We start from the raw sequence: 23,106 nt of genomic DNA on the forward strand, positions 1-23,106 counted from the left end.
CATGCCTGCGCAACAGTTATGAGCGATATAGTTATAAACCAAAAAATACAACCTGGCAAACAAAGATAAATAATACTAATATTTTTTAAGAAACCCAATTTTGTACATGATTTATTAAAATGTACGAAGAGGGTTCAGATGACGTCGACGTGCACGCGCCAGACCGTGTGACGTTTCAATACAAATTGGCCACGATTATTTCTAGAATAAAAACTTTCATAATAAAAATTTCATAATAAAAACTACAGCTGTCTGTGGAAACTTTATACACGGTCTCTGTGAGTTTATAGCGCGTATTAAAGTGTGCTGTCAACCTTTGTAAAAGATGGTACTATTATCAAAGGAGTAGTTTGTATTGGAAGAACTCCAAATCCACTTCCGGTATGGGTGTGACGCGATTCACCTCACATCAGTCCAACTTCTGCAGTTATAATTAATGTTCTTGATTTTGTTACAAAATTCCAGACGAGCAAACAAACATTTTAAAACAGAAATAAGTTTTAGTGAATGATTAGTCTTTTCTGGAAAAAAAAACATTTGCACGTTTATCATGGAACAATAATGATAAACATTTTAGTTTATGTATGTATCTCCTCAAAATCTACACTATATTGCCAAAAGTTTTGGGACACCTCTCCAAATCATTGAATTCAGGTGTTGGGCTCGGCCCCTTAGTTCCAGTGAAAGGAACTCTTAATGCTTCAGCATACCAAGACATTTTGGACAATTTCATGCTCCCATCTTTGTGGGAACAGTTTGGGGATGACCCCTTCCTGTTCCAACATGACTGCACACCAGTGCACAAAGCAAGGTCCATAAAGACATGGATGAGAGAGTTTGGTGTGGAGGAACTTCACAGAGTCCTGACCTCAACCTGATAGAACACCTTCGGGATGAATTAGAGCGGAGACTGTGAGCCGGACCTTCTCGTCCAACATCAGTACCTGAAAAATTCTCATAAACACACTCCTAAACCTTGTGGAAAGCCTTCCCAGAAGAGTTGAGGCTGTTATGGCTGCAAAGGGTGGGACAACTCCATATTACATTCATGTGCATGTAAAGGCAGATGTTCCAAAACTTTTAGCAATAGAGTGTATAAAATCTAAATGTTAAGAGTGATTATTTGATAACAAAATGAAAAGATAAGTTATGAGCAAAGCAGGGAGTTCGTTTTAAAACCAAGTATTCAATATTACACTACATAAAATAATAATAATTAAGGTTCTATTTTTAGTTCTCTTCACCTTTCTGTTCTGTTCGAAATGATGCTGAAGTCATGCTAAACAGAAGAGTATTATTAGATTAAATTATTAGATTAGACTAAAGTTCTCCTAAATTCCTTTTCTACTAGAATCCTTAATGGCCACACCCCCTGCAACAAGCACTCACAGTAAGGGTCAAACCTATTATCTTTGTTTTACGGGTAAGACACACCCATCTCCATGCCATTTATACAAACATCACTTTGTGAAACGATCAGAACTACCCCCCCACACACACACACACACGCATGCATGCATGCACACATTCACAGAGAGAGAAAGAGATAACCAAGAATGACTTTATTATACTAGAATATTACAGTTTTAGGCATATATTTAAAAAAAAAAAAAAAAAAAAGAAAGAAAAAGAAAATGTAACATAGCAAAAGCAGCTTGATTTCACATTTAAATACAGAAACATAAAAACGGTCATGATGGAGAGTCCCAGTTTCCCCCAAAAACCAAAAGCCCACAGGAAGTGACTTGTGTGTGATTAGAGAAGGATGCAGGTCATGCAGTCAGGCTGGTGAAAGACACAGCCTTCACTGAGGCATAGAGTTAAGCTGAAACACATGTTTTTCATTGTCTCTCTCCCTCCCTTCCTCACTCACACACACACACACACACTAACATCAGACATCAAATTGTCTTCCAGTTTCAGTAATGAGTACAAACTGCCCTACACAGACAAAAAGCTGCAAGTGTGTGAGCAGCTTTCATTATATTCATCACTGGGTGAAGCAGGTAAATGTGTGTATGCATGCATGTGTGTGTGTGTTAACAGAATTTGTCCTTCATTTTAGTACCTCTGTGTGCATGTATGTATATATGAGTATGAGAGAGAGAGAGACACACACACACGCACACTATTTCTAATTTTATAATTAGCAAACTAAACAAAACAGCACTTCCTCTCAGTAACAGATCAAATCCACATTTAGCACAAGCCTCATCCACTTCCCCAAAAGTGACTTTAAGAGCAAAAATTACCCATTATGCTCTGCTCCAATCTTGAAAAATTTATAACGCTAAACTTTTACAAAGCTAGCTAGCTAGCTATCACAGTAGACTAGCTAATAGGAAGCTAGTCATCAAGCTGGCTAGTTATCATGGTTTGCAAGACTCTCATGCTATCAGCTAGTGTAATTACTGTCGGGTTTCATAACCAACTGTTCTTGTGAACTGGTACCCCTGCTAACAAGCTACTGTGAAACCTAGCCAGCTTGGTAACTAACTTTCTCTTAGTTAACGCAAAACAGTTAGTTAGTTATGGAACAAGCTAGTTATTACACTAGCCATTAGGAAGGTTGTCAGTGAGACTGCTAGTTATCAAGATAAATTATGATTGGCTAGTTATCACACTGGTCAATGTGATGACTAGATTCCGATTACATTGTCTGATCAACAAAACTAGCTTGTTATAAAACCAGCTAATAAGGTAGTTATCAGGCATATAAGCAACTCTACTAGTTCTCAAGCTAGGTAGTCAGGAACATAAACAGTTAATTATGAAACCAGCTAGTAATGACGCTAACCAAATGGAAACCTATAGAAAGGTAGTTATCAAGCTGGCTAGTTATCATGAATGATAAGTCTACTAATTCTCAAGCTAGCTAATAAGCAAAACAGTTAGTTATGAAACCAGCTACTGATCACACTAGAAGCAAGTTATCAAGTCAAGTAGTTATTTATCAGTCTGCTATTAAGACAACTATTTATCAGATTAAGTAATCAGCTAAACACTTAGTTATGAAACCAGCTGGTTGTTACACTAGCCAACAGCTAGCTAGTTAGTAAACCAGTTAGTTATCATGCTAGTGTGTTAGCGGGCTGTAATGACACTGCAGTGTTCTTTCTGTTGGAGTGTGTGTGTGAGTGCGTGTGTGTGTGTGAGATGCCACTGATGCACACTTACAAGGAGCTAGGGGAAGTAGACTAGTGCAAGTAAGACGCAGCAGAGAGATGCAGTGATGGATATTAAGGTGTTCCCTAATCTTCAAGTGAATATAAATAGGGCACTCCACCCCCAGTTTATACTCCAAATTAAACACAGCCTTCAGGTTTGAGACGGAACATGGCAGCCATGACGGTTACATGGACATGTGCTCAGGAAGCACGTAGGAGATATCGTCCCACGGGTGGCGGTACAGGCCCTGTTTCAGTCGCTTCTGGTCCAGGTAGTGACCTAGGGAACACGTGCAAAACGACGTTACCACATTAGCTTAAAGTCTGCATCCCAAAACACACGCTAAATAGTTTGTCAAATATAGCTTCCTCTGTGCAGTAATCTCAGCTGTGCACTACATGTGTATTAACAAGGTGGTTTGAGACTTATCCTATTACCATATCACTCTTAAGTGTCATTCTGTTACATTACTAAGTATATTAGCAATTCAGTTTGTGACACAGCCATGTTGTTGTGTTGTGTACACTGTGCCATACCGATGAAGCCCATGCTGCGTCCCAGAACAAAAATCCCATTCAGAGCTCCGATTTCCACAAACTCATCTGCTTCATCTCTGACAGACACACACACACACACACACACACACACACAAACGTTACAGACAATGACCGCCTGCTGAAGTGTATTAGTGCTCAGAAGATGTGTACATGTGTTTACCGAGTGAATCCTCCACATGTTCGCAACAAGTCCACAAACGCCACGCCAATAAAGCCGTCCACGTTCAGGATCAGATTCGGTTTCTGTAACACACAGAGAGAGAGAGACAGAGAGAGAGAGAAGGAAGACATTTAAAGTATTTAAAATAAAATTAAAGCTGATTGTAACAAACACTAGTGGGTTTTTTTTTTTAACACACACAAACCTTGGAGGTGGTGATCTTCTCGACATCGAGAGCATAGTCCAGCAGCTGTGTGGCAGGAAAGTGCTGCTTCACAAAGTCCTTCAGGATCTGCACTCTCATATCTGGATTGTTAATCTGACAACAAAGAGCAGAGACGTGTTTATATTCCCAGTACTCCACAAGTCACGTTATTTATGTTAATTAAAGATTAAAGTGTGTGTGACTCACTGATTTGACACGGTGCCCGATGCCCATGATGAGTTTGCCGTCCTTCTTCATCTTGTTGACGAATTCCATGGGTAGCATGCCGCTGTCAAACGCTTTACTGAACTGTTTAGCAGCTGCGTCCAGAGCACCACCAAACCGATCACCCTGTAAAACACACTCACTTAATGGTGTTTTTAAACTGAATTATATTCAGTGCTGCTGAATCTTATTGTACAAGCTGACAATTATTACTAAATTGATTTCTTCATGTATTGATTGATGGACATCAAAGCGCTTTTGTATGTTGCGCTGGATAAGACGGTATGCAAAATGCTGTATATGTAAGTTTCTGAGCAAGCTTGCTCAGACCTTTAGCTCGGTAGCTAGTAAGACTGAGTCTGTTAGCTAGCAGAGAGATCCACATTATGATAATTAAACTCTCTGATGTACTCTGTGTTTATGTATCAGTGAAAGTATAATGTGGCAAAACACATCAGATTATCTCCTTCTGATATGATTACAGAACGATGCACCACCTATAACCACACCCACAAACGCTGCATGTGGAAGTGCAGCACAGTGGAACAGTGTCGTGTGTGTGTGTGTATGACATACGATGGTGAGCAGGCCAGACGTGAGGCTGGAGACGAGGTCTTTCCCAGCACGGGCGCACACGATGGTGTTATGAGCTCCAGATACAGCAGGGCCGTGATCCGCCGTCACCATTAGACACATTTCAATGAATTGACATGCATAACGGGGCAACCTGCCATGAGAGAGGGTCAAACCCAAACAAACACACACACACAAATATGAGCTTCTATTCTTTATTCTGAGGCTATAGTTTTCTAAAACTAAACAGGGCATGTGATTTGGGACATGCCCACAGTGGGCTGTCGATGATGTTTACGTGACCTATATAGTAAACAGGGTGTGTGATTTGGGAGGCATCGTAAATAAAGAATGTACACAAGTTCATAAAGTGATTCTACAGTGGAGGGACAATGGAACAGGGCACAGCAGGGATACCGTACCTCCTTTGGAACCAAAGCAGGCCAAGAACCCCACCTAAACCCATCTCCTCCTTGAAGACCTCCGTGATGGGCATGCCTGCATAAATCAGCTCCTGTCCACGCTCATCACAGATACTTGTCATGAAGGACGCTGGCTTACGGATCAGACCCAGCTCCTACACACACACACAAAGTAAATAGTACTAAAACAATAATAGGGGCAAATGGTACACTGAATTCAGTCATGTTCACTCTACACTGCTGTATGTTTGTTTTATAAACAAAGATATAAAAGAGTCACCCTGGCCCAGGAATAGTCCATCGGCACGGTGGGAGGGGGAACTTCCTGTGCTGGAACGATGTCTCCACTCGCCACTAGATCATCATACACTGACCTGACCAACACAACACACAACATTCAGATTTAGAGTAATAATTCACCAGATCATTGCTCAGGAATACAAACACGATTCCAGCACCAATTCTGAGAATGACTATAATTTCCTGACTTTCCAGTTTCCAAGCATTTAACAGTTCTAAATAAATAAATAAATAGGAATTTTAATTAAAATGAGAGAAAGTCTTTAAAACTTATTTATTTTTAGTTAGTAAGTTAATGTAGTAAGAAATTTATAAAATCTTCATTTCATAATAAAAAATGTATTTAATTTATATTTATATTTTAATAAAAATACAGTATACTGTTAGCAGTTTCTAAACTTTCAGTTGAAAAATGTAATTCATTTGAAAGATTTAACATAACTGTGTGATTTACACATTATTATTATTATTATTATTAAATATGTAATAATAATAATTAATAACTAATACTTTTACTTAAAGAAACTTGATTTAAACACTTGTATCAAAATTTCTAATATTTTTTTTTTATCAGAAATTCAGATTGTTTTAGGCTTCAAAAAACCCGCTCTAACAGTAATGGTTTTTTACTTGATGACGTCTCCGAGCTCATCGAAGCTCCTGGGAACATAAACTCCGGCCTCCTGCAGCGCCCTGTTCTTCGCCACAGCAGTCTCTGAAGTCTGATTAGCGCATGCACCAGCGTGACCAAACTGCACCTGAAACACACACGCCAAACGTTACATGCATGCGCATGCATGCACACACACACACACACATATACATAGATCTATCAGGCATAACAATATGACCGTCTGCCTAATATTGTGTTGGTCCCCCTTTTGCTGCCAAAACAGCTCTGACCCGTTGATGCAAGGACTCCACAGATCTCTGAAGGTGTGCTGTGGTATCTGGCACCAGATCCTTTAAGTCCTATAAGTTGTGAGGTGGGGCCTCCATGGATCAGACTTGTTTGTCCAGGATATCCCACAGATTCTCAATTGGATTGAGATCTGGGAAATCTGGAGGCCAAGTCAACACTTCAAGCTTGTTGTACTCATCAAACCATTCCTGAACCATTTCTGCTTTGTGGCACGGCGCATTATCCTGCTGAAAGAGTCCACAGCCATCAGGGAATACCGTTTCCATGAAAGGGTGTACATGGTCTGTAACAATGCTTAGGTAAGTGGAACATGTAAAAGTAACATCCACATGGATGGCAGGACCCAAGGTTTTCCAGCAGAACATTGCCCAAAGCATGATACTGCCTCCGCTGACTTGTCTTCTTCCCATAGTGCAACCTGGTGCCTTGTGATAAACAGGTAAGCGACCCACAAGCGACCGGCCATCCACATGATTTAAAAGAAACGTGATTCATCAGACCAGGCCACCATCTTCCATTGCTCTGTGGTCAAGTTCTGATGCTCACATGTCCATTGTCGGCGTTTTCAGCAGTACGCAGGGGTCAGCATGGGAACCCTGACTGGTCTGAGGCTATGCAGCTCCATATGCAACAAACTGTGATGCACTGTGTATTCTGACCCCTTTCTATCAGAACCAGCATTAACTTCTTCAGCAATTTGAGCAACAGTAGCTCGTCTGTTGGATCGGATCACAAGTGCATCATTGTGCCTTGGCCGCCCATGACCCTGTCGCCGGTTCACCACTGTTCCTTCCTTGGACTACTTTTGACAGATACTGACCACTGCAGACCGGGAACACCCCACAAGAGCTGCAGCTCTGAGGTTTCACTCAAATCCTTACACTTGTCCAATTTTCCTGCTTCTAACATCAACTTTGAGGACAAAATGTTCACTTGCTGCCTAATATATCCCACCCACTAACAGGTGCCATGATGAGATCAGTGTTATTCACTTCACCTGGCACTGCTCATAATGTTATACCTGATCAGTGTATATACATGTATTCAGCACATACACACACACACACACACACTGTAGAGATGTGTAATACTAACCTCGGAGGAGAAGAGTGTAGCGCAGGTACCGATACACCAGCACACCACAGGTTTAGTGATCCTGCCCTCTTTAATTCCTTCACTGATTCTATACTCCTCCGTACCTCCGATCTACACACACACACACACACACACACGCCAGGGGTGGGGGTTGGAGGTTGGGGGGGGGTTAGGAGGGTGTGTTTGAAATAGAGACACACATCCAGATGCAGTGATGTAATTAAATCAATGGTGTGTGAACATGTGCGATTACAGAACACTGTAATACTGTAACTGGTACAGCAGGTAAAACCATCTCACCTCTCCCAGAACAACAATCATCTTCACCCCAGGCGTGTCCTGATAACGCAGTACATGGTCCATGAAAGTAGATCCGGGATACCTGCATTAATGCAGGCACATGGATTACACTACTGCACTACTGAATTCTACATCCCGATTGAAGGTGTTGATTAATTCTTTATAACAGCAGCAGCTTTGACAGTAGTGCAGTTTTATATTAATGTGTTTGATCTATGGTTTCTATAGTAACAGCTCAATCGGTGTGTAATCACTGATTATAGTGATATACTTTAGGGAGGTTTAGGGAAGGAGTCTCCAGTGCTTTGTAATACTTGATTTTGCTGCTATAACAGCAGCATACACATGGGTTTAGTTCTTACCAAAGAACATGTCCTGAGAGTAAGCCCCATCCCATAATTTACAAGGCTTGCTGCCATGGTTACCTGAGAGCCATTAACTTGGGTAGATAATTATCTAACAAGGTTTTTTTTTTACTTAAGTAAGCATGTTCTCTGAACATTGATCACACTGACAAAAGCTCAGGATGCTCTCATGAGCACCTTACCTGTCTCCTCCAATGGCCACGCCCTCGTACACGCCATCCGTGGAGCGAGATATGATGTTGTTGAGCTCGTTAGACATGCCGCCCGAGCGGGACACGTACGCCACACTGCCTGGGCGATACAGCTTTGATGCCAGGATGTTGTCCAGCATCCCACCAGTGTTCCCAATCTTAAAGCAACCCGGCTTTATCCCGCCCACCTCAAATAAATCAAATTAAAAAAAGAACAAGCTAAGCATCGATATATTACACATGCAGTTTGGAACAAAAACACAAACTACAGTTGTCATGGTAATCAGGTGCCATTTTTAAGAAAACAGGACACGTACTGAGATTACTATAGACAGGGCAAACAAGAAATGGAAATTCTTAGCTAGCTAGTTAAACACAGATGTATGCACTGTTTTTGGTCCCTTCTGTGATTTGGGACACAGCCCTAGGAACCACAGTCATGGTGGATGAGTGAGTTTACCGTAGCTGGGCCGATGATGGTGACCCCCTTCTCATCTGCTGTTTTGATGAGCTTCCTTGTGAGCGCTTCAGGAATTCCCTCAGCTATGATCGCTATAGTGTGGATCTGATAAAACATCACAAACAAACACACACACAAGTTTTAAGCACAGAGGTTCAGGTTTTTACTATGCTCCATTTATTTAGGTGTGTTGTAATAAAAATCATTGAGATGGTGTCAGCTCGTCCAACTGAATTTTTTAAGATAACACACGCAACCACCCACCCCCACACTTTACTTTCTGTTCCAAGAATAAAACGGAAGAAATAGTCGGGGTGCTTTTGTGTGTTTTTGCTGTCGGTTACAATGTGGGGTATTCTCATTCAGGTTTTTTGCAGAGATTATTATTTTCTTTTATGTTTTAACTATTGTATTGTAGATCACGTAACTGCAAATCTTGGTAAAAAATAACTTGTTTGTTCTGCTAATTCTCTGTTTTTGTGGCTGTTACTCTCACAGAAAACCATGTTGCGCTGTCCTTCAAAGCCTGAAAGGTGCTATACAGAATAAATATGTTTAAATTTTAATGAAGTTTGCTATTTCCATGGTCATAACTGAAGGCAACTGCATGTGCAGATGTGGGTGGAGCTGGAAAACAGGTGTTTCAGGTGTGACATTTAAAACCAGATTTTCTAACAAAGTTAACCTCATCTATTTTTAACTTTTTGTAAAGCTCAACGTCAACATGACGTAAATGTTACACAGCCACAGTTACGTGGCATTAAAAGCTACAAAAATGTCACGGTATGTTTCCATAGAATCCTTTCACAAAGCAATACTGAGGTAAACGGTACATAGGTAGTAAACACCAGCCACACAAGCTTTAGATCCTCCCGCAAAACTAAAAAGGTACACGGTGCGAGATTAGGTACATGGTCCAACAACACACCAACAGCAGTCTGTGCTACTCTGACATGCTGGTGCAAGTCAGGAATCTGTGGATTTGGACACATCCCACGGGGTGGCCCTCACCTGCGGGTAGTTCATGGTCTCCATCGTGCTGTCGAAGGCTGAGCGCAGAGATGCAAAGCTGATCAAGACATCCACTTCCGGGTGCTTCTTCATTGCGTCAGCCATGTTCTTATACACGGGTAACAGGATCTCCTTATGACCCCAGTAGAACTTCTGCTTGTGGTCTCCGCTGATTCACAAAAACGCACAGGGAAAGATCAATTCAATCAGCAAATGTTGAATTCTGGATTCTGATTGGTCAGAAGGTGTTGACGCTCTTTTTTGTGATAGTAATAGCTCATTCAGTTCACACGAAGTTTTCTGAAAGGATTTAACATTTAAGGAAGGAGTCTGCAGTGTCAAGCAGTGTTGGGGAGTAACTAGTTACATGTAACGGCGTTACGTAACTTAATTACAAAATAAATGTAACAGTAACTCGTTACAGTTACTTAGAAAAATATGTAATTGAAATTACAGTTAAAGATTACAAATAGAGTTACATCTGAATATTTTCTTTAAAAAAAACTAGTACATGTTGAATAAATATGAATTTGTTGTTAGAGTTTGTTAAAGCGGAGCTATTCTGATGATTTTGATTGGTTCTCTGGTTTGAATTTGCGGCGCGCCAATTACGTTAATCCACATTGCCTCGGAAAGCTTTAGGCTAATACACTGTCTGAGAGTTGCCACCATGGTAAGTGATAAAAATGCATTTCAGTCCTGGAAATTTAAAAATTATTTCATCCTAAAATCCAATAAGGGGCAAATATAACAGTTCAGAGCAAAATTAGTTTGCCAGCTGTTAAAATGCTTTCGGCATCAAACGCTTCAATGTTGAACCTGAGGAAGCATCTGCAGGTATGGAACCTAGCCTTTCTTTATTTTATAATATATTTAAATTGTCATTTTTATCATTATTGTGAGTGTACAGAAATAAAAACAGACCCTTTAGTTTGGAATGATATATTACTCGTTTCTGTATAATAAAAAGTGACGGAGTGTTCAGTTGATTTCCTGTAGCTGCTGTGTGGGAAAAAATCCACTAAAACGCGCCTGTGCGTTCATCGAGCCCATAGTGTACTCAAGACATGTATTCAAAACATTCAGGACAAATTAGCTAGCCTGCTAGCCATGGGCATCGCTAGGCCATTTTAAAGCCCCCCTAAAATTCTGCGATTCTCCATAAACTGTACACGAATTGGTGATCGTCTCAGTTCCCTTTAAATTTCATATGAAAACGGCGGCAGACTTTCGGCTCCTCCCGTCTTTCAGCACGTTCTTCCATCCGCAGACCGCGGTGTCACAGAGCGAGGATCAGAGGACAAGTGTGTGTGTGTGATCAGGAAGACTCGTATTTGGCTTGTTCAGTACTCAAATGTTATACACATCTATGCAATACAGTGGAATGCTGCATTAAGTTTACCATCCTACCCTGTTAAGTCAAACCTTTATTTTACTTTATTTTATTATTTATTTATTTTTACTATTATACCCTCACTGGGGGCTGAGCCCCCCTTAAATGAAAATCCTAAAATCGTCCCTGCTGCTAGCTACCTTTACCAGGCACACTTCTATTTATGAACGCTTTGACAGGGTCAAATTTATGAACCCTTTGCATAGCCTGTCATAGCTATGCAAAGATTTGATTAAAAGTAATCAAAAAGTAATCAAATGTAATCAGTTACTTTACTTTTATAAAAGTAATTGAAAAGTTACACTACTTATTACATTTTAAACAGAGTAACTTGTAATCTGTAACCTATTACATTTCCAAAGTAACCTACCAACACGGGTCAAAAGTAACGCTGCAAGTCTCTCTGAAATCTCCAGGACAGAGGAGTTTATGATTTGCGGTTTCTCATTAATATGATAACAAGCTTCGTCTTATTAACTTCAAGAGACAGAAGTTACAGTTAAAAGAAGAATATGGAAGTGTTATACTTACGTAAATGGATAAACCATGGCAGCTACTGAGGGCTCATCACGAGAACAAACATAATCGAAATCCATCATTCCCTGAACAGCTCGGGTCTGCATCCCCCACACTATGGACTTAGTGTGCTTACTGAACAGAGTGGTAGCTTTGGCTAGAAAGAGAGAGAGAGAGAGAGAGAGAACTCAGATTCCAGTTGTCCAGGTTGCTGCTCAAAATCGGAACAAACAGGAACTAATGGTACTCAGGGGCAGGATTATCATCCTCATCGTTAACTCCTGATTGGTCACACATACTGAACTGTACATGACATCACAATGTAGAAATGACTCAAGTATCATATTTTTTTGTCATATCAACTCAAACCCCATCAGTACCATCAGCTCCTGCTTGGATCAGTTTTGAAGACAATAACAAACCCATACCTGTATGCCTTTAATACACCAGTGTATCAACTTAACCCATTACTGCCAAATATTCATCCTCCCAATAACAATTACATGTTAATAAGGGAAAAATTTATAAGCAGGGTGTAAAAATAAAAATCAGTGACCAATGATCCCTCCAACGCTAATGGATTCTCAAGAGACGTTTAAATTATCCTTATATAATGTCACCACCAGCTTTTCCATCCCCTTTTTTAATTCTGATATAGAAATCCAACACTGCTTTTTTAACACTCCCTTGTCACCTTTATCAACAAAGTGTGTGCTCACATCACAACAGGTGGAGCACCTGAACTTAAAAGTAGGAAGTCAACTTAGAATAACTTCATCTCAGACATTTGTGTGTTCCAGCTACAAAGTTTTGGACAAATTGCAAGTGTTTCAGTGTTCATCTTTTCTTCTAAGTTTATAGATAATATCTCTATGTTAACTGAGCTAAAGCTAATACTAGGATATTCAGTATAACTCATTAAAAAGTAAAGAAGGCGTATTGATTTGATGGCAAGTTAAAGAACTTCCAGGGTTTCAGAGAACGAAGTTGACAAGGAATTTATTAGCTTCTCCTAGTCTGTGAGAATTTACTAGTCTTCTCCTAGTTATGAATTTTAGTCAAATGCAGCGCATGTTTTTCTAGGACGTTTTAATACAAAGCAGTATGCTAATTAGCGATCATGCTAGGAAAAAATTTATATTAATAAGGAATTGTGTGTGTAAATGTTTTTGTCTACACCTTAATTAAAATGGATGAGGGGTTAGAAGGTCTGGGACAAGAGTGTGTTATATAACAGTATTGGAACAAAGCCCATATTTGCCACACCAATCAGTTACCATGTTCACACTACAGAGCCACAGCAAATCCAGGGGCAAAACAAGAGAGTAGAGAGAGAGAGAGAGAGAGAGAGAGAGAGAGAGAAAGAAAAGGACTCAGACAGAAACAAATAGAGAGAAACAGAGGCAGAGAGACAGTGCAGCAGCTAGCACACTCGCCCCTACCTCTGCTCTGCTTTGCTGTGCGCTTGTGTTCTGTTCACCACACAATAACACCACAACACACAAATAAATAAAAATAAATAAATTACAGATCAATAAACTCATTTAAAACTCTGGTCATCAGCTCAGACAGACTTGATTGGCATAATTCTATAATCACCTCACACACACACACCTGACTGCACTCTCATACACACAACCTTTAAAATATGAACTACATACACAGGGTGTGAGATAGACTACAGGTTAGTAAAGTCAAACAACGCACCCACACCATGCTCTGGATTATAACCATAAACACCTTTATTCAGGACATTCGCTTCTGTACACGGTTCTGTAACTCAGGGCACTTTCACACGGATTTGTCTGGTTTCAAACTGCATTACTAATTATGTAAATAACTAATTTTAAAGATGTCTGGTGTGTTGAATGCCGTGTTAATTTAAAAAATTTTAATATTGTTTTCGCCAAATCATCAGAACCCATGGCATTTCTGCAGCACTACAGCAACATGTTGGAGTCACCTCTTCAGTTCAGAGCTGAATCACTTTCCGACAGCAGTCGAGTGGAAGTGGACTGAGACCACCTCGCTGGGACTGTCTCAGACCAGAGTGTAGAACCTCACCAGAGTAGAGCACACACTGTTCAAATGGACTAAGTGCTTCATGTGTGAAAGCACCCTGTAGACTGGAACCAGGCATGTGCTGAGAACTGCTTATATGGCATATCATTCAGTACTGATCTTATAGATCCCCATTTCATCCTGGATGAGGTCACATAGGTAGGAAGTCTTTTTGGAAGTATTTTTAGGCAGAGTTATCTTCAAAAGAACCTACAAACAGACTAAAGAGTGTCTTTGTTTATGTAATATGAAAATTTGGGACATAAGGGCACATGCTTAACTAAGAATCTTATCTTAACCTGAATCGAGCAACAAATTTACTTTAGAGAATATTCACAAAGCCACTGGAGGAGAAGAGTGCCAAGAAGGAGGAAACAGGAAGTGGCATGACCCTTGATGTCTTACCTTTGACAGTGGTGCTGCATGCACTCTTCACTGACCATGTTTGGCAGAGAGAGGACACTTAAGAGACGTTGATGTGTTTGAGGAAGGGGGGAAAAAATGAGGGAGGGTGGTACAAAGGAATGGAAGAAAGGGGATGAGAGTAAAAATTAAAATCATGAAATAGGAGGAACAGAAAGGTTAAAAAGGATGAACATAAACAGATAAGCAAGGAGAATAAGCAGATGAGGAAGAGGAGTGTGTGTGTGTTTTGAGATGGTGTGGCACCTTCAATTCCGGTGAGGAAAAATATTATTGTGAATATATTTGTATTCACTATGTTATACAGTCACACCCCTAAACTGCGACTCATAGTTCCTACACAGAGAGCACAAAGTGCCCAGGGGTCATCTCTTCCACATTCCCAATCTACCTCCACTCAACAAAGACAAGGCTCTACTCTCCATTTCTTCTAGTTTGCTGAGGACCGAGTGCCTTCATATTGTTAATCTTTCAGCCATTATTTCATCACCATAAATAAAGGTAGGCATTACTGAGAGTCTTATGGAGCACGGTCAGGCAGCAAGACCTGCCAACATGGCACATAACCTGTGGTCAATCTCACACACAATTTTCCCATTACTAGTAAATAATCTGCCAAGGTGACCAAAAACCCACCCACTTACTACAATAAGGTTGACAACGCTCCAATGAGCACACAGAATTAAACAGTACCCCTTCTAAGCACTCTAAAAACATATGGTCTGCATATCCTCTCTTCCTCAGGTTGACCCCTAGGAGCCTGGCTGCCAGTGCTACCTCTTTAATGTCCCTGTTCTTAGTCCGTTTCTAATTACCTGGTGGAACTCCAGGTTTAGGTTTTTTAGCAGGTGTGATGTCATTGTTAGGTCTAGGTTCCGAAAATGAAGCAGTTCTGGTTGCTGCTGGAGTCTGAGAGGGAAAACAAATCAACAACCAATAAGCATAAAATACATACATAAATACTATGTGCACAAATGTATATAAATATTGCTACTCAGTATGAATTGCATAAAACACTAAGAATATCTATATCTATAGCTCACTTACCGCAGCACTGCTACTCGAATTAAGCAGGAAGTTGGCAGTGTGGGCAGCAACCGGAGGCTGATTCGGGATTGGGCGATGTCCAAGCGCCATGCCAACAATGGCGGTCATGTGAGTCTCTGTGCCGAACACGTGGATGGGAATCCCAGTGGTTTTTCCTACAAACGCATTAAACTTTTATTAGTAAATGCTCATAAAAAGCTCTTATAAAAAGTCTTTTTATAAGCCAACAATTCATGCGTCATAGATGTAAAAGATTAATAAACAATTTGACGAGTGTATTCGACAGTGAGACGTGCTAGTCTTTCAACAGTTGATGAAAATAAAACGGCTCATGTGAGCACACTCGGTACTTCTAGCCTACACTTACCGACTTCTCCCATCACCCTGAGGCCTTCTTGGTAATTCGGTCCACCTCGACGCACAAATATAGTGACCTCATGCTCCTTCAGAGGACCCTGATAGTCCTTAATGGCTCTCACTATGCCCTAAAAATAAAACACAGACCATGGTGCTCATTTATGGGCAAAGCTTGACCAATATATTGATTGACGGATTGAAGAAGACTCTGCTTCGGCGAATTCACAACAATTCTTACCTTAAAAGTAGCTGCTACGTTGGTGAAGTTAGCGATGCTTCCTCCAATGATCAGAACTTTACCTGTCAGAGAACCAGAGGATGAGTGAAGAATTATTATATACACCCACTGAAGGCTGTTTTGTGTTACTCATCCTCTATTCTACTTGGTTGTGCAAGTATTTGGTTATGTGTAAGCTCAATTGTAGCAGATCATGCAAGTACCCTGCACATATAACGACACAGTATCTCTCACACACACACCCACCATCAGGGTGTTTCTCACGGGTCATGAGTGAGAGGATGGTCTTGGCATAGTCATAGGTCTGCTGTTCACTTGGAGCACCAGAGTATTCGCCATAGTTTGCCAGCTCGTCCACTCCACCCAGATCACAAATAGTATCACTAAGACAAAACACACACAGATTAAATTGTGTATGAAGTTAGATTTAACACATTATCTTAGGCCTATTTCTTCTTTTTTTCCCCCTTCTTTTGGAGGGAAATGTGCCATTCTGACCATGTTCAACATTGTCTCTAATAAATACATTTATATGATTCAATTATCTGACTTATACACCTATTTACAAACACCAGACATGCACCAAGAGATTGTATTCCACATTAATGAACCCGAAGCTTTCCGCACAAAGCGAGGACACCCAGTCACATTCCAAGTGGGAAAATCCAGAGATTACTACTATAAGATTGAGTTTACATTGGTCAGTATGTAACTGTTGCTCACATTTTGTACTTTTTGTTTTATTGCCAGATGAAGACATATTTTGATGCATGTTGCAGTGATAAATGTTGGAGTGATAAATGTTGGCAGTTCAGAATTAAAACGCATTAATATGTGAGAGGCTGTGGTGTAAATGTTTCTCTTATTGCCTTTAACTGATCCTACCTGTAGACGACAGAGGCTCCTCCTCCTGCCACCATGGTCCAGATACGCCCTCTGGGGTTCAGTATGGTGAGTTTGAGACTTGCACCGCTCTTAGCATCCAGATCTGCTATGTAGGCTTCCTACACACACACACACACACACACACACACACACACACACACACACACACACACACACAAACAATGGAGTCGTGTTGCTATACTGGCAAGAGATACCCAGAAATTAAAAATTAATAATTTCTTGCAAACCTCAGGATAGGCTTCTCTGCCAAATGGAGGAGGAAACTCCACATCACCCCACTTTGGTTTGCAGATGAAATCGGCTGTGGCGTCGATTTTGGCTGCCATATCCAGGACATAAACACCTTCCTGCGTGACGACTGATTAAGAAAACAATTTACTTACTACTGCTACAACACCTCTTTCAACTCAATTCTCTAATCCTGTTTTCAGGAAAGAAATGAAATAGGGCAGGTTTGAGCTGCTACAGAAAATAAACCAGTGTCTTCTGTCCACTCAGAATCCAGAACATGCATACAAACACAGTATGATTCTAATATTCTAACATCATAAAGTGTGATGAACTTAAATTCATGATGTGATGATGTGAAATGCTATAATGTTTAATGTCACTCCAGGCCTCAGTGTAGTGCACTAGAATATAGGCAGCCTACAAAACCAGTTATTCTGATACTTCTTACTAAATGATTAAGAGAGCATACCGAGCGGGTTGATCTCCAGGTAGGTGAAGTACAAATCCTCGTACAGGTTAAAGAGTCCTACGATAAAACTGGCCAGAACTCTGGGGAACAAAAACACACACATTAATACTCAGATTTATGTTCTGGCACTTTTGAATTCTGAATGATATTTAATTTTGCAGTATGGCAGCTACAAAATCACAGGTTTAGGTCAGCGCCATTATCAATTTATTCGTTATCATTTCTATACTAACATCGTACACAGAGACGTGTATTAAAAGCAGAATTAAATGTGTGTAGACACTCACTCCTTCTTCTCATCGGGGACGTGTGTGAGCAGTTGTTCAGTCACGGCGTCAGCGGTGAGTTTCTCGTCCACACCGACCATCAGACGCTGTGCCTTGGAGTCAACGTCCCCGATGTCCACACCTCCTTCATGATGGAAAAGCACATGATCTCCCTCACGTGTGGCATAGATACACACGTAAAACTCCTCCTCCTGCGAAACGGATCACAGTTTATATACACACAAACACGTTAGTGTCATGTAAACAACATTGTGATAATAAACATTAAGTAGCAATATATAAACTATATAATGCTGTGCGCTGCATCACCTGCGAGTGCGGCACAAATGGCTCGATAAGGAATTTCTTCAGAATCCCCTTCGCCTTTCCGACCTGCGTAGTGGGGGAAAAAAACAACACAGGAAACTGTTAAAATAATTGATTAAAATTATTTTTTTTAAAAATCACACTTAGTATGCAAATATCCAGCTAGTAAGACTTTATTGTAAGAAATATTGGATTCTGGAAGATACATTTAGACACACCCCCTTCCACACAGGACTTACTGTGGTTTCGTTCATCATGCGTGAATTCAGCCAATCACGAACGCCCTGGAGATCGAGGTCGACGCCCACCAGACCCAGCTTCCCCCTGCGCTTGATCAGTTGATCGGGCTTCACAACCAATCGCTGCACAAAAGAACAGGTGTGTGAGCATGGTTATACAATACGGTCATAAAAGAAAAACACACACCCCCACACACACACCTGAGTCAGGAGCCATGGGTGGTCCTGTGTCAGACGGTCCCAGTCGGTCTCAGCAGTGACGGTGGCGTACAGGAAGCGGTTCTGGACAGCCGCCGTTGTACAGATGTGTTTATACAGGAACTCCTTACCTGTCTGCTCCGAGATGGCTTTAGCGGACATCGTGTCACCTACACACACACACACACACACACACACACACACACACACACACACACACACACACACACACCACAAAGAAGCTAGTAAGAAACCATGAATGTAAATTAAACTTAAAATTTTAATTGTATATTCGTAAAATTGTATAGCAGGCTGTAAGCTGTATATACAGATTTACATTTATGGCATTTGGCAGACATCTTTATCCTGAGCAACGTACAAAAATGCTTTGCAGTCTCCATCAATGAATACTTCAATACTGGTTTACTAGGTCACAAACTAATAAAACCATCAGTCAAATCTCTGTTAGGAGGTAACATTTATTGTTTTTTATATTTTAAAAAGTGCTAGTTTAAGTATTCCCGGAAGATGTCTGTCTTTATCCATTGTTTGAAGACAGTCAGTGACTCAGCTGCTCTGACATCAATGGAAAGTTCATTCCACCACCCAGGTGACAGAACAGAGTTTGTGTATACCTACATTGTTCCCTGAGGGATGATGGGACCAGTTGAGCAATGATGGAGGATCTGAGGGAGTGGTGCAATGCAAAGAGTGATATAAGCTTTGAGGTAAGAGTGAGCTGCTCTGTTTTTGGCCTTGTAGGCAAGCATCAGTGTTTTGAATCTGATGCACATCACCGTTGGAAGCCAGGGGAGGGAGCGCAGCAGTGGGGTGGAGTGTGAGAACTTTGGAAGTCGTGCAATGGCGTTTTACTGAGGTTAAATTGCGACTGGGGTTTACATTTACAGCACTGGGCTGATGCCCTTATCCAGAGCAACTTCCATTTATCCAACTGAGCAATTGAGGGTTAAAGGCCCCACACAGTGGTGGCAGGTTGGTGGTCCTGGAATTTGAACTCATGACTTTTCAATTAGTAGTCCATCACCTTAATCACTAAGCCACCAATTCCTGCGAGACATCCAGAGATATCACAAGATCCTGATATAAGGATAAATCACCTAGGATGACCAGCTGTTCAGTGCTGGGACTGAGTTTCAGCTGATGAGTTGCCATCCATGATGGAGATGTCTGCCAGATATGCCAAGATCTCAGCAAAAGGTGTAAGGGTGGAAAGGGAAAGAAGAGTTCAGTGTCATCACCATAGCAGAGGTATTGAAACCCCTGTGATGATATTGCTTTTCAAAGAGAGTGAGTATAGAGGGAGAATAGAAGGGGACCATGTATTGACCCTGTAGGAGACCAGTGGAGCAGATGTCTGTGTGGAGCAGATGCCAAATCCCTCTGTTTTACCTGAGTGACTGTCCAGGTAGTAAGCAAACCATACCCATACTTCTCCACAAAATCCAAGACTCTTGAGGGTGGACAAGAGGGTCTCTAAAACCCTATTAGAAGGTTGAGGAGGATGAGGACGGAAGACAGTTTGGCTGAAATCACTTACAACTGTGCTGTGAGTAGAGAAAATACTTTTTTCCTAGAGGACCAGGAGGGCAGTGGATAATGATGATGAAAAGGTTGATAAAAGAAGAAACTGAAACTGAACGAAATTCAAAAGAGATGATTAGATGAGACACAAGGAGTGGTATGACACCATATCCGTGACAACAGCAGACCTATACCATCACCCCTGCCTGTTTCTCATGGTATTTGAGAGAAGGCATGGGTAGAGGATAGAGCAGCTGGTGAAGTGAAGATCTGTGGAGATAGCCAGGTCCCAGTTAGTGCCAGAAAAAAAAAATCAGAGTAGTACTGGGAAGTTGAAGCGAGCAGACTGGCAATTCCAGAGCTGAGACTCTGACAACAGAAAAAAGTGGTTGAGATGACCGAGATTGGTTTAAGGCACATGTCTGTAGCCGAGTCAGAGTGAGGTTAAGTTTTACATAAGGTTTAGAAATGGTAACAGGACAAGAACAGTACTAGTTTAGACGCATCCTATTTAAAATTGTTTTAACCCTTAGCAGAATGTCCTTTTAATGGCTGTACCTTTAGGGCAGTTACATTTAGGGAAGGTGATGCTGTATAGCCACACCACAAGAAACAAACTAATAAATGTGGTTTTCAGCAGCCTACATGTTCACAGTTCTCTAAGGTTAAACCTGCTCATCCTGTGCACCCGGGTCAGTGAGCCATCCACACACATATACACCCAAAAAACCAGAGCAGCATTGTTCACACACCTTACTGTTACGCAACACTTTTGTGCTCCTGGAGAAACAAAACCCCAAATATGTCACCTATATATAGTGTCCAGTAGTGCATTGTAATAATAAAGTCACCATGACAAAAGGTCAAGGAGGAGGACGCTATATCTGTACCAGCCGAGCCTTAAGTCAACACGCAGCTGATATTTGCGTTGTAATAACAAAGAGAGAAGTGGATTATCTCATGAGACTATAATTTTCACTTTTGTGAAATACTTCTGACAAAATCCGAATACTAAACAGGTTAATGTGTGCTATCCAACCAGCACAACTTGTCCGGCCACACACATACAAACACACATGCACGCACAAACACACACGCACAACCTTCTCGCTCTGTGTGTGTGTGTGTGTGTGTGTGTAAGAGAGAGAGAGAGAGAACAGTGGAACAGCTGTATTATTAATGCCATCTGTAACAATGAAGCACATGGAAGTGGCAGCTCTGTGGTTAAAGTGTTAGGCTACTGATCAGAAGATTGCAAATTCAATCCCAGGACCTCTAATCTGCCACTGCTGGGCCCTTGAACATGGCCCTTAACCCTCAACTGCTTTGTTGCATAAATGAGATAAATAAATCTCATAAATCTAGAGAAAGAGTGTCTCCCAAATGCCATAAATGTAAATGCATATCCACAGGGCTGCTTTCATAATGACAAATTATGCCATAATGTTTGCATGTTCATGCACACACACACACACACACACACACACACACTATACTCTCAGTACGACTCAAACAAGGTGCGTAAACAATGTTATTATGGACCACCAATAAGGTCACACAAAATTCATTCAAGTTACATTGCACATTAGAATTAGCGTAACAATTTCCACAATTCTACAATTCCATAAAAAACCAGACCTCAACTGTGTAAAAAAAAAACTAGATCCTGTGAGTGTGTGTGATCGCTTTGGAAAATGCTGATGTATATTTTAAAACTAATTCAACTTCTTTAATAAAGGCAAGTAGTGCAAAAGAAAATGGACACAGGGATGGTCATTTCGAATCCTGATGATCCCACAGACGTCCAAAAGAACAAACCTGGCTGGGTGGGAGGGGCGTACTCTCTCTCCCCTGTCAATCACTGAGACCCTAGCCAATCAGGGGCTTTAGTGTGGTCATTTGTGTGGAAGAGGGCAGATAGCACGTTCCTCCATCTTTACAGACCAGGCACTTCAATGAAATGAGGTTAACGATGAACAATATTTGTAAGCTCTTAAAATACTGCTGGATTCTGCAAAAACGCTGAATATAACAGGAATAATCAGTTGAAAAGTGCTGTTTTTTTAATAGAAATAATTCCAAAATATTGTCAGCTATAATAGTTATATACACACACAATAATCATCTAACAAACCCAACGAAATCGTATTGCAATAAAATCTCTACAATAACGCTTCTGTATTTATTAAAAGTTGAGAAGCTAACTAGCTAGCTCACTTCACTAGAAAAGAAGGCAGTAATGACAGCAGCGAACGTGCTAACAGCTAACAAGCTAAACTACAGGCAAAGAGAACGTTTTTACAAAAAACACAGGCGACAAAGCGGAACTCACGTTATTAAATAAGCTTAGCCTGACAAACGTGTTATCTCCTGCACATTAATTCATTTTTTCCCCACAAAACAAAATCGCCTACTGTCAAAGTTAGATAAGTGTACTTTTGCTAATCGGAAAGGGTCGCGTCACAAACCGCTCGCTGTTCACTACATGTAGTGTGTATGGTGTAACTGTCGTACTTCCGTGTCCTATATAGTGCACTCATATACACCACACAGCGTAATCTGAGACTCGACCAGGCTCGGGCTAAATATAACGTTAAGTCGGCAACCTTGGCAGGTCTTACCGTGCAGATGAGGAACTCCGCGGAGAAGCTAACGTCCCGAGAGCTTGTTGTGTTCCTGCCGACGCGCGCGAACTAAAGCTAATACGGCTAAACCGTACACAGACAGGCACCGACAGCACGAGCGCTCACTCACTGCCGGTACAGTTCAGCTTGTGTCGCCAGTCTCTCGCCTCATCATCTCGCCACAGCGTTACTCCACTCTGATTGGCTTAAAAGTGGCACCACGTGACCGCGGACGCCAACGCACGGAGGGTTTTTTTTCCTCTTCCAACCGATTCACCAGATTTTTTCAGCCAAACCGTCAGGTCAAATACACGG

General features: G+C 41.1%; 1 protein-coding gene across 3 annotated transcripts; it reads right to left on the reverse strand.

Annotated features, from left to right (window-relative positions):
* Window positions 1-1,547: 1,547 nt before the first annotated feature.
* Window positions 1,548-22,965, reverse strand: LOC131363575 (ATP-citrate synthase). Of its 3 annotated transcripts, XM_058406262.1 has the most exons (30): window positions 22,789-22,965; window positions 18,629-18,795; window positions 18,428-18,550; window positions 18,192-18,254; window positions 17,883-18,073; window positions 17,596-17,675; window positions 17,123-17,253; window positions 16,875-16,993; window positions 16,236-16,372; window positions 15,990-16,051; window positions 15,762-15,879; window positions 15,395-15,549; window positions 15,163-15,256; window positions 14,330-14,386; window positions 13,306-13,335; window positions 11,879-12,020; window positions 9,955-10,123; window positions 8,944-9,048; window positions 8,475-8,671; window positions 7,928-8,009; window positions 7,628-7,738; window positions 6,241-6,368; window positions 5,591-5,684; window positions 5,311-5,465; window positions 4,892-5,042; window positions 4,298-4,441; window positions 4,091-4,204; window positions 3,886-3,968; window positions 3,705-3,781; window positions 1,548-3,447 (listed from the first exon to the last, which is right to left on the reverse strand). In XM_058406262.1, exons 2-30 carry the CDS (start codon window positions 18,785-18,787, stop codon window positions 3,353-3,355), a joined length of 3,366 nt encoding a protein of 1,121 aa, XP_058262245.1. In that variant the 5' UTR covers window positions 18,788-18,795; window positions 22,789-22,965; the 3' UTR covers window positions 1,548-3,352. The 3 variants fall into 3 exon arrangements, with proteins under 3 accessions (XP_058262245.1, XP_058262246.1, XP_058262247.1); XM_058406263.1 differs by lacking the exon at window positions 14,330-14,386 and having other exon boundaries at window positions 22,789-22,964; XM_058406264.1 differs by lacking the exons at window positions 13,306-13,335; window positions 14,330-14,386 and having other exon boundaries at window positions 22,789-22,964.
* Between the last annotated feature and the right edge of the window lie 141 nt (window positions 22,966-23,106).

This window comes from Hemibagrus wyckioides, linkage group LG13 (assembly GCF_019097595.1).
Source record: "Hemibagrus wyckioides isolate EC202008001 linkage group LG13, SWU_Hwy_1.0, whole genome shotgun sequence".
In the NCBI taxonomy this organism is placed as follows: Eukaryota; Metazoa; Chordata; class Actinopteri; order Siluriformes; family Bagridae; genus Hemibagrus; species Hemibagrus wyckioides.